At 37.8% G+C, this 12,531-nt stretch overlaps 1 protein-coding gene across 1 annotated transcript in view; it reads right to left on the reverse strand.

Annotated features, from left to right (window-relative positions):
- Window positions 1-788: 788 nt before the first annotated feature.
- LOC134650936 (lethal(2) giant larvae protein homolog 1) overlaps window positions 789-12,531 on the reverse strand; it is a 78,296-nt gene continuing 66,553 nt past the window's right edge. The window contains exons 21-26 of the mRNA XM_063505890.1: window positions 11,351-11,444; window positions 8,866-8,961; window positions 4,685-4,798; window positions 3,223-3,334; window positions 2,048-2,091; window positions 789-1,058 (exon numbers count right to left, since the gene is read on the reverse strand). Coding sequence (XP_063361960.1) covers window positions 942-1,058; window positions 2,048-2,091; window positions 3,223-3,334; window positions 4,685-4,798; window positions 8,866-8,961; window positions 11,351-11,444 — 577 coding nt within the window. The 3' untranslated portion in view covers window positions 789-941. The remainder of the gene's footprint in view (window positions 1,059-2,047; window positions 2,092-3,222; window positions 3,335-4,684; window positions 4,799-8,865; window positions 8,962-11,350; window positions 11,445-12,531) is intronic.

Genomic DNA, 12,531 nt, shown 5'->3' on the forward strand with positions numbered 1-12,531 from the left:
TATTTCAGAAAAAGGGAATACAATGGCAGTAAGAGTAGCAATTATTTCAATTGTTATGTATGTTGTAAAACAGAAAAGTAAAGACACAAACTTTAAAACATGTAATTCAAATTATTAATTCATTAAAGAATATTGTTAGAAAACAATTAAAATATAGGCATTCGCTTTACAAGTCTTTAGATTTGTCTGGCTTGCCACTAAAAAGGTTAAAACTCGAAATAATTATAAATAAGTTTCAAAACAATGCATATTACAAATAAGTTATATGTAATAACTTTCTTTACTCAAACTAACCGCTAAAATTTATACTTTGAGGAAATATATGAACAAGTTAAGAAGTTGCATCTCTTGTTTTTTCTTATAATTATACATATTTGAAACCAAAAGTTATCAGCGATTGTCAATGGTAAAGATGTATGGTTCAAAACTAGAATGCTCGAACCATTTTAAGATGGTAGAAGCTATTTAAAATACCATAAGTAATGTTGTAGTAATTTATATTTTATAATATAACCAACACATTTGGAAATTACAAATATGTAATATTTACTACGTATTTTTTTAAGAACAATAATATACGATCTGTATATTTTCACCGTTGTTGCCGTGACATAAATACACTGATTATTATGGACTTTATTTCCATGCAATAAGGTCTGTCTACACTTTCCACATGTTGAAATAGGTTTGGTTATATTATAAAAGGTCAAATTATAACAACGGGTTAACATATCTTCCTTAAAAACCCGCAGTTACATTTTAAAATTAAAATTCTCTCATCTTAATCCATTTCAATAAAACATCGACCCTGAATACGGATTGAATCGTCTGTCGAACAAGCAACGATTCACACGGCTGGTATCCATCAAACGTGTAAGCGCTAGGGCTGGCCTTGATTCGATTTTTATCGATGTCGATATTTTGTTGATCGATGTTTCTGGTTAGTTGGTGTCTGCGCCGGCGGGCGCGACGGGCACGGCGAGCGGCTCGCGCTGGCGGTCGAACATGTCGAGGATGAGTTTGGGGTCAGTCCCGGCCGGGACCGTCACGGTGCCCGTCTGTGTAACGTCGTTTATGAGTACCAGCGCACGTTCTTTTCGGCTGCGCGCAGCGGCCGCGATGTGCCCGGCTCTGAACGATTTGAGCGTTCGCAAAACGTAAGTTTTTGAGTATTATGTAGGAGATAATTATTAGTTTAAATGGTGATGGAATGAATCGTCGATCAGAACGGACACATTGCGGACGCCACAACATAGCTTTAGTCATATGTATTGTTAGTAGACAAATGTTACTTGTTATTTGTTATATTAACTTCTACTTTAAGTCTGAACACCGCGGCTTAATAACGAAAAATTGTTAAGCCAATTATTTAAGATAATCAAATCAAAAGAATATTATAATAAGTATTAGTCAAACTTGTAATAAGTATGTATTGAATTATATATATATTTTTTTTATAAGAAATAGGCATAAATCATTATAGTCGGAATATCCCTATTTGCATTATTTGACACATTATGATGATTGACGTTTATAGAGATGTAACTAACCCAAATCGATTGTCACAGCAAGCGATTACGATTCGATGGCACCTAGACTGAGGTATCGAATTGTGACGTTTAATGAATTTTTATTTGAGATTTAAATAAAGCTAGAATTATTTGGTCAATAAATAGTAATAAGAAAATATAATAAATTTAATAATGCTTTGTTGCGACCTAAAATGAAAAATTTATATCGATTTACTTAGACGACTACCGATTCATAACGGTGGTGTCCGGCCAACCCTAAATTAAAAAAAAAAGACATAGAACGTAAACGTTCGCAGTGCAATTGTCTTCCTTTGTGATTTCGATGTGCAAGACATTTTACGTTGTATTGCTGTTGTGAGTGACATGTGTCAAATAATGCAAATAGGAATAATCCGACTATAGAAACCCTCATATTAGCCAAGAAAATTAAACCAAATAAACTGGATATCATGCAAGGTAAAATAGACTTTAAAAGTTATACAACAAGGTAGATATTAAAGCAAAGTGTGGGATACCTCTATACGGGTGATGACTCCTTCCTCGCGATTGTGTTCTAGGACTACAAACAAAAACATAAAGCGCCCGTCAAACATACAAACAAACATTAAACATAAATATACTACGATTGGTGTACGAAGCAAGTCATATTGGTCACATTTTGGTTATAAAAAAAACGTGAAAAGTACAAGAGAGAACTTAAATGGACGCAAAAGGCAAAATATATTTAATTAAAAGTTAACTAGGGACGGATTTCAAGATCAATGCTTTTTAGTACTTTTATTTATTTATAGCAATTCAAAGTGGCGAATATACGTGTAGCCCTCTTATTTAGACTGGTATGTTCCTTCTTTTATGACCGATATGACTTAAACACAAAATTAATGCATTTCAATGACATATTAATTTATTATGACAAATAAAATAAACAGTAAATAGAAGAGGATAAATATCTGGCATGGAAGTATCGCTAGTGAGCTGGTGTAAAGTAAAACATTTCAATATGAAGCCATTGCAAGGCGAATATATGCTCATGCGAATTTTGTATGGCTCCAAATCATAAATAATTAATTATAATGTTGAGCATAAGCTTCCTGACAACTTTTGTTTTCAGTACTTTTTGCGATATTTATTAGTCTGAATTAAATTACTTAACGGTGTTGCATAAAAATATTAAGGGGTCCCTTTGTTTCCCATAAAGTTTTATGTCATAATATATTGTTTGACATATTATCATTAATCATAAAACTGAAACCGTTAACTTTTCAGAATAAGGTTATCCTATAGATAGGTTAGGTTAGGTTTGTTTTATGGCAATCCTGAAAAGTAAAGCGTTTCTGAACCGGTCTGAATTATGACTAACGAAAATGCGGACGAACAATACATTATGACTTAAACGTTTATGTGCATTTGTTTTTCATTAATTTATACTTGAACAACAGCATTTTATTTAAAAAAAAAACTCGTACAACTGAAGCTCATTCGTCTCAGACAATAACCTCATCGCTCATTCTCCTCTCATCTACTCAAAGGTTAACTGGAAGAGATCGCTCAAAGGGATAAGTTCGCCTTTATACTTCTTACTAATTGTATGTTATTTTTAATATGTCTTTTTGTACAATAAAGAGTTTACTACTACTACTACTACTTATTTAAGTGCTATGTGTGATGTGTTATGTTGGCGTGTACTCACTGTTTTCAGTGACGGTGGTGGTGGTGGCGGTGCCGTTCTCCGCGCTGTTCTCGTTCACCGCCGTCCGCGTCGTGGTCTTCACCACCATCGAGCTGGTGTTCACTTGCGAGTTCTGCACTCAGGAATTACAAGTTTAAGAGCCAACAGGAGCTAAGATTTAAATATTTTAGGTAAATATACCCGTCTCGCTAACGGAAGCGGCTCCTAAAACTAGTGCGATAAGGACAAGGCGAAAAATCCTGCGTAAAAATATCAAAAATCGAGGTTTCGTACTCGACTGTTTCCTCCTCCAAAACTTAACCAATCGTAACCAAATTTGGAAATCTAAATGATTATGACATTATCTGTGTCGGACCGTTTTGCTTTTTTGACTAATTGATGTCAGTTTTGAATAGCACGCCTCTCATTGCGGCATAGTCAATTAGGTCATTTTGGCCATTTTTGAAGGGCTCTAGCGCCTTAAAAAACAAAAATATCAAAAAAAGCAAAACGGTCCGACACAGATATTGACAATATTAATCTGTGTTGAAAAAATCATTGCTCTAGCTTCAAAACCCACGGTGGAAACAGTCGAGTACGTTTGTATGGAGAAATGACCACTCCTGTTGGCTCTTAAGGGCCACCCCACATCTAGCGTCTTTCGAGCGTCGGCGTCTACAACTCTATGGCCGAACGTCGACGTCATTTTCCATAGCGCTGACCAGACGCCGACGCTCGAAAGACGCTAGATGTGGGGTGGCCCTAAAGTAATGTATAGTTTGCACGACGGATCCGAAATGTATGGGAAAATCCGCAGATCCGGATAATTTCATACATTCCGGATCCGGATTGCAAACCCTAGTAATGTATTAGAAAACGCTACTAGATTTTGAAGATACCAACTAAATATCGGAACTCAAAATGAATCTTGGCCTCAGACACAAGACGTCGCTTCTTTTCTCGATTATGCGTTGTCTCTCGTCAACTTAAGCGGCTTAAGCCAGATTCAATAGAGGTTTTAATTATTTACTTGTGTAATAATTGAACCATAATTTACTTAATTATACATTCAAGCTCTTACATATAATTGAAGGCCTTGAATATAAGTCAGGCAAAATTGAATCTTGTGTCAAGGTCTTTCTTAAAAAAAAAAAATTCTTGAAGAGATATGTAAATAAATGCATCATTTATAGTCTATTTTAAGGAATTTTGTCACGTCTAGGTGCACCCGAGGACATATACCATGTCAGGATGGCCGTGTCGTAAATGTCATTCCGTTACATGCTCCAAAATTGCTCTCATTTTTTTCTCCAAATAGTTTTTAAATCTCAAACATGGTTACAACCTTTAAGGTTACGTCACACAGGCGCGTTTTCCGGGCGGGGCGTGAGGGTTTTATATATATAAAAGCGGCGCGCCCCGCTCACGCCCAGCCCGGAAAACGCGCTTGTGTGACGAAGCCTTTAAATGATTGATATTATACCTGCAGGTTGATGTTGAGCTCAGGCTCGGGCTGCGCGGTGTGGTCGCGCACGGAGTCCACGGTGATGTCCGCCGACGCGGCCGTCACGTCGTGAGGCGCTTCCACTGCCTCCTCCTGCGGAGTTAGATTAGAGGGAAGGCTTAGAAGGTGTCATACAACTCTTATAAATTATTACTTATAGTCTGTCAAGCTGGATATGTCATTAGCAAGCCAAATTATGGTATCCCTAGGAAACTAACAGAAAGCAGCAATGTACATCGAACAACGATGAAATGTAAACAAAACAGTTCCACAGATAATATATACTTGGTCAACCAGATCTTGACAGTAGAAAAAGGCGGCAAAGGGTATAGCCGGGTAAGCATGGCCAAACTGCCCTTAGCGAAAAAAACAATTTCCTTTTACAGGATTATTAACCTATATATAAGTAGTGCTTTCACCAAATATTAAGCCTCAAATGCTTCAGATTTAAAAAAAAAATGCAAAAAAAGAAAAATCATTTTTATTTTATTACAGCCAAAGTACTAATCCGATTTCTTTGTAATTTGTGTATGTTGTATATATAATTAAGGTCGGTTTCTGAAAAAAATTATATTGAGTTATCTCTTAAAATAATAGTAAAAAATTGAGATGAAAATTTTCAGAAAAATAAAAAAAATACGTGCGAGATAGCGACAGTTATCAAATTTACATATTTTATGTAGAATTTAATACTGTTAAACATATATTTTTTTCAAAAATTAAAATCGGGATTAACAGTGTGAAAAACTCGAATTTGTAACATCCCATAATACTCTCTCTTCATACAAGCAAAGCTAAGTAGTCATAAACGAATGAAGTATATTGTGAACGCAGTCTTTACGAATTTGAATTTAGAATGTGACGTATTTTATATTTTATTCATCAAAGGAACAGACATTTTTCAATCGTTAACGCTCTGTATAAAATTCGTGCCTATTTTCCTGTTACCGCGCTTTTTTAGGGTTCCGTAGCCAAATGGCAAAAAACGGAACCCTTATAGATTCGTCATGTCTGTCTGTCTGTCTGTCTGTCCGTCTGTCCGTCCGTATGTCACAGTCACTTTTCTCCGAAACTATAAGAACTATACTGTTGAAACTTGGTAAGTAGATGTATTCTGTGAACCACATTAAGATTTTCACACAAAAATAGAAAAAAAAAACAAAAATTTTTGGGGTTCTCCATACTTAGAACTGAAACTCAAAAATGTTTTTTTCATCAAACCCATACGTGTGGGGTATCTATGGATAGGTCTTCAAAAATGATATTGAGGTTTCTAATATCATTTTTTTCTAAACTGAATAGTTTGCGCGAGAGACACTTCCAAAGTGGTAAAATGTGTCTCCCCCCCCCCCGTAACTTCTAAAATAACAGAATGATAAAAAATATATGATGTACATTACCATGTAAACTTCCACCGAAAATTGGTTTGAACGAGATCTAGTAAGTAGTTTTTTTTAATACGTCATAAATCGCCTAAATACGGTACCTAGGGTTTGCAATCCGGATCCGAAATGTATGAAATTATCCGGATCTGGATCCGGATCCGCGGATCTTCCCATACATTTCGGATCCGTCGTGCAAACCCTAACGGTACCCTTCATGGGCGAGTCCGACTCGCACTTGGCCGCTTTTTTTTTAAATCTCTGAATGCCGTTCGCCCTAGCCGCATACAGCCACGGAGTTTAAGGTCCGCGCTCAGCAAAATAAGTTGCGTTCTAAATTCAAATTGCGTTGGGAATATAACTTTCTAGTATAACGTACAAGTTATTTTGTATGAAGAGAAGGTATGATGGGATGTTACAAATTCGAGTTTTTAACACTGTTAATCCCGATTTTAATTTTTGAAAAAAATATATGTTAAACATTATTAAATTCTACATGAAATATGTAAATTTGATAACTGTCGCTATCTCGCATGTATTTTTTTAATTTTTCTGAAAATTTTCATCCCAATTTTTTACTATTATTTTAAGAGATAATTCAATATTATTTTTTTCAGAAAGCGACCTTAATTGTATATACAACATACCCAAATTACAAAGAAATCGGATTAGTACTTTGGCTGTAATAAAATAAAAATGATTTTTCTTTTTTTGCATTTTTTTTTAAATCTGAAGCATTTGAGGCTTAATATTTGGTGAAAGCACTACTTATATATAGGTTAATAATCCAGTAAAAGGAAATTGTTTTTTTCGCTAAGGGCAGTTTGGCCATGCTTACCCGGCTATACCCTTTGAAAAATGTAGGCGCGAAGGGATATCGTCCCATAGAAAATTTGAATTTCGCGCCTTTTTTTACTGACAAGATTTGGTTGACCAGCTATATAAATGACACGCAATTTTCTAACAATTCAAACGTAGCGTTGCTAACCCGCGATTTTTCAAATTTGCCGCATTTTTCTACTAACAAGATTTACTCGATCAAATATAGTTTTGTGATTACTTCGGATGACTAATTGTCGATAAAATAATGGTTCAAATAACACAAGCTGAGGGATCCGCCGTGCACTGAGCACGGGGATGTGAGCAGGGCCGGATTAACCTGTCAGATCCCAGTGGCTCAAATATGAGCCGGAATTGTATAGATTTGAGAGGTCCTGGGAAACGAGGGGTTAAGCATGTCGGGGCCCCTAGGCAGTGCAATGCTCGGGGCCCCCGGACAGTTAATTCTGCATACATAAGTTCAGTTGTAAGCAAGTTGCAAGTAAGTTTGCGGTTTTAATTTCAACCATCACGTGTCGGTTGAGCCGATCCGAACATCCCGAATGTTTTTTTCGCTCTTGCGTGGACATAAAGGTTTTTTATATTAGTTTTTGCCGATTCCTCCTTGCGTCCAGTGTGGGGAGAGCTCTTTTTTCTCAATAAGTAGTTAAATATTTTGCGAGGCTGAACAGCGATTGTCCGACCATATGAGCCACATGATTAAAATTAACCTAATAATAAAGATTTTACATGTGTTTAAATGATTATTCATTAACCAGTCAAACTAGCATGTAAGTACAGGGTAAATGGGAAAAGCAATAAAAATCGCGAGCGCTTAAGCTTTGGATTCCTCCGAAAACGGTGCCGTCATATTACGGCCGCTATATAGCGTTGACTGACGTCACTAGAACGTTGTCTATGTAAACAAGATGGCGCGGTTTCCTAGACGGCGTTACGTTACGTTGATTGTCAACGTAACGTAAGATGACGGCCGTCATGACCTTGTCGATAGTTTCGTGAACGTTTTATTAGATAGCGGTGACGCCATTTTGAATAAATGACACGAGATTTGAATAAATGATTCCGTACTACGATTATTTTCCTCTTCTGATGATATTTCATCCTCCAAGTAAATTATAGATGATCAAGCAAATCTTGTCAGTAGGAAAAGGCGCGAAATTCAAATTTTCTATGGGACGTTATCCCATCGCGCCTACATTTTTCAAATTTGCCGCTTTGACCTTGGTGGATGACGGTGTGTTATGACTAGACCGCGGACTTTTGTCGCAATGACGTCACAATAGGGTAGTCTGGGGAGTTAATGGAGCGGTGTTAATTAATACGCCTTTGTTAATTAAATTAAAAAATCAGGCATCCACGGTATAAATTACCTATAAGTTAATTGTCAATTGATTGTTGATACATCGATATCGACGTTGTTCTTTCGTTAACTGACTCTCCGTAACAGATCAAGAGTTTTTTTAAATGACTCGCGGTTAGGCTACGTCTTCTATCAGAACATATCCACTTCAAAAAGGAAAGCTTCTATCCACCTCGATGGGATGTTATTGGTGCATATTTGAAAAGTTTGTTATCAAAGCAGGATTTATAAAGGTTGCTTTGATTTATTTGTATTGACTTATATGTAATTTATATCGTGAATGCCTGATTATTAAATTTTAATGAACACAGCCGTATTAATTAACACCGTTCCATTTACTCCCCAAACTACCCTATTGTGACGTCATTGCGACAAAAGTCCGCGGTCTAGTTATGACGCCGTGGTACTTTCCACATGTCGCCACCGTAAAGACGGCCGTCTTTTGCTGCCGCTATATGACGGCCGTCATATGACGGCACCGTTTTCGGAGGAATCCAAAGCTTTAGGGTTAATCCGGCCCTGGATGTGAGGGTCTCTAAAATGCCCCTAAGCTGATAAGCCAGTGGTGGCCAACGCACCTTGTGTTCCCCGTTAGTGAGCGGGGCCTCCTCCGCCAGCCCCCGCAGCTCCACCGCCCAGGGGGCCAGCAACACTTGGCACTGCGCTACCGTCACCTGAAACAAACAAAAAGTACTTATAAGTTACTAGCGACCCGCCCCGGCTTCGCACGGGTTAACAAATTATACATAAACCTTCCTCTTGAATCATTCCGTTCCGTAGTTTTAGATTAGAGTAGTTTTAAGCCTTTATAAGGCATAGGGGTGTCAGGAATTATGCAAAATTGACCCCTATCACTTTGAAATAAAGTTCAAAGTAAGGTGGGAAATATTTCTCCTCTGCCTTATAAAGGCTTAAAGATCTAAGTATACATACAGACCGACAGACAGCGGGAAGCGACTTTGTTTTATACTATGTAGTGATTTATTTACGAATGGTACCAAAGTACATCGGAAATTAGGAAAAGTAATAACATAGAGTTAGGTTAGGCGAGTCACAACACTTAACTAGTGATAACACAACTAGGGTTGTCCTTGGCGTAAAAATCAAGACAGAGCGGATACTTCTAAAAATCCACGCAGTTAGAATATATTGTTACTGGCCTTCGCTAGTTTTTGGTTTTCCAACAATGCTTGAACTTTGAAACGTTATTAGGTCAAATACGTAAACGTAAGTACTACTCGTACCTACACGATTAACTCTTGTCTTTAAAATATCTAAATAGCTTAATCAAAATTTACTAGAAAAATACACGAACCGAAGAGTCTGTTGCTACAGAAATAGACCTCGTGCTGTCCAACACAACGTCAGGCAAATTGCACTCACTCATTTTCGAAAAACGGCTAAATATTCTATTTTATTGAATTTCAAATAAAATTATTTTTCTTGCCCACTTCAATATAAACTGTTACAGAGGAAACAACACTAAAATTAGAATTTGGCTTTCTTTCATTAAAAAGCGGAATTCGTTAATTAATTAAATTATTTATTTTCACGAAATACGTCAAAGACGCAGAGAAAACTTTACGGAAGAAAGTTTTTCGGATGCTGCGCGAGGAAGAGTTATGTAACGTAGGACCGGCGCGCGCATCTCTATGCGTAAGTCAATATCTCTCGCGGTTTACAAACAGGACGTGCGTGTGTTTACAAACATGGCCACGTGTGATCCACAGGTTGTTGAAAGAGAAAACAAGTGATCTCTAAGCCGTCCAAATAACTAGAGTCGGACCAAACTACTTGCACTGACTAAAGCTTTGGATTCCTTCGAAAACGGTGCCGTCATATTACGGCCGCTATATAGCGTTGACTGACGTCACTAGAACGTTGTCTATGTAAACAAGATGGCGCGGTTTCCTAGACGGCTTTACGTTACGTTGATTGTCAACGTAACGTAAGATGACGGCCGTCATGACCTTGTCGATAGTTTCGTGAACGTTTTATTAGATAGCGGTGACGCCATTTTGAATAAATGACACGAGATTTGAATAAATGATTCCGTACTACGATTATTTTCCTCTTCTGATGATATTTCATCCTCCAAGTAAATTATAGATGATCAAGCAAATATTGTCAGTAGGAAAAGGCGCGAAATTCAAATTTTCTATGGGACGTTATCCCATCGCGCCTACTGTTTTCAAATTTGCCGCTTTGACCTTGGTGGATGACGGTGTGTTATGACGCCGTGGTACTTTCCACATGTCGCCACCGTAAAGACAGCCGTCTTTTGCTGCCGCTATATGACGGCCGTCATATGACGGCACCGTTTTCGGAGGAATCCAAAGCTTAAGTGTGGCAATATCATCATTAAGGTCAAAGTTATATGAAAACAAGCGACCCGCTCCGGCTTCGCACGGGTTAACAAATTATATAAATATGTAATGTTGTAATAGATAGAGTGATTCAAGAGGAAAACCTTCCTATTGAATCACTCTATCTATTTTAAAAAAACGCAACAAAATCCGTTGTGTAGTTTTAAAGATCTAAGCATATATAGGGACAGACAGACAGCGGGAAGCGACTTTGTTTTATACTATGTAGTTTATAATGACAAAAGGTGAGGGATCTCACTTTGTTGTAGTTAAATCGGTGCTAAGTTAGCTTAGATGAATTCTAGTTTAAAAAAATATCTCATTTATATGCAATGGTTAAACAACTATCTTCATACGTAGGTATATAAGTTTATTCTGATTAAAAATTGTAGGACTAATTGGCGAAAAAAAGAGCATGTGATTTTTCCTATGAAGTATATGATCTTGGATATCACAATGAAATCTACTAAACTAATTGTAATTGTAAACCAACTGACTTAGAATCATAACTGATTGAATAGCAATCGTAAATACATATACTTGGTCAACCAGATCTTGACAGTAGAAAAAGACGGCAAATTTGAAAAATGTAGGCGCGAAGCGATATCGTCCCATAGAAAATTTGAATTTCGCGCCTTTTTTTACTGACAAAATTTGGTTGACCAGCTATACTTCGTAAATTCGTGATGTGTCATACCTTAGTGGCGGAGAGTGTGATCCGTTGCAGCTCCGACGAGGAGTGCAGGTAGAGAGCTTCGCCTCGCTTCGAGAAGCACAGGCTTGAAATGCCGCTGCAATACAAAACACGATCGATACATGTCCGTAACTTTGTAAATTAATGGTTAAGGGCCGGTTGCACCAACCACAGTTGACGGATTGACTATAATAGTATTTTTCAAAGTATATGGGTAGGATTACAGCTGTCATTTCAATATAATTTTGCGAATTTGGCATTTTTTGGTTAAAAATTATATGGAGATGACCTTTCATCCTACCCATCCACTTTGAAAAATACTATAATGTCATTCAGCAGTGAACTATGAGACTTCCCATACAATCAAATTTTGTAAACTCTTTAAAGGTGACAGACGGTTTGGTGCGACCGACCCTAAAGGCCCCTGTACACAATGGGCCATCGCTGGCCAGTCCAAGGGACGCAGCCATGCGGTAGAATGAGATAGCAATATCACTTGCTCCCTCTAACGCATAAACGCGTCCCCCAGAATGGCCCACGCTGGCCCATTGTGTACTGGGGTCATAAGACTAATTCAAATATGGCGATGTAGTGGCAAAAATGTGCCAAATTTCATTGAAGAAAAATAAAAACATAGATTATTCATCATTTCCTCTACGGCCGACCGTCTCAAGTGGTGCAATATTGGTGATAAGCGTTGCGCGCGACCGTGGTCCTAAAACGCCTTTAACAGCGGTCGGTTACCACGACTAGCGGCGCGCTGCTGTGCCTAACCGGCCGAGCGACCGAGCCTAATTTCATTCGTTGAATCTTTAACACATTCAATGCCACTCAGCCAAACAGGACATCCGCGCCAGGCCACAAAAATAAAGGTGTAGTATCGTGGGATCCCGACTATCCGGTCGTCCGGCCTGATGGGAACGAAATCATAAAATACCCGATAGTCGGGTTTTCGGCACTGAATGTGTTAAGGAACAAGGGCCGGTTGCACCAAATCGTAATAAGGCTATTCTAATTCTATACTAAGTTCTTGTTATAGTTATTTTCTGCATCAGATTATGGTTAATTAGCTTTTGCCCGCGACTTCGTCTGCGTGGAATTAGTGAATAGCGCCTGGATAATGCTATATAAATCATTCAATTTGCGCATTGCCAACTTCAATTAAGGCAATTCATTAACTCTTT

This window comes from Cydia amplana, chromosome 9, assembly GCF_948474715.1.
Source record: "Cydia amplana chromosome 9, ilCydAmpl1.1, whole genome shotgun sequence".
Lineage (NCBI taxonomy): Eukaryota > Metazoa > Arthropoda > Insecta > Lepidoptera > Tortricidae > Cydia > Cydia amplana.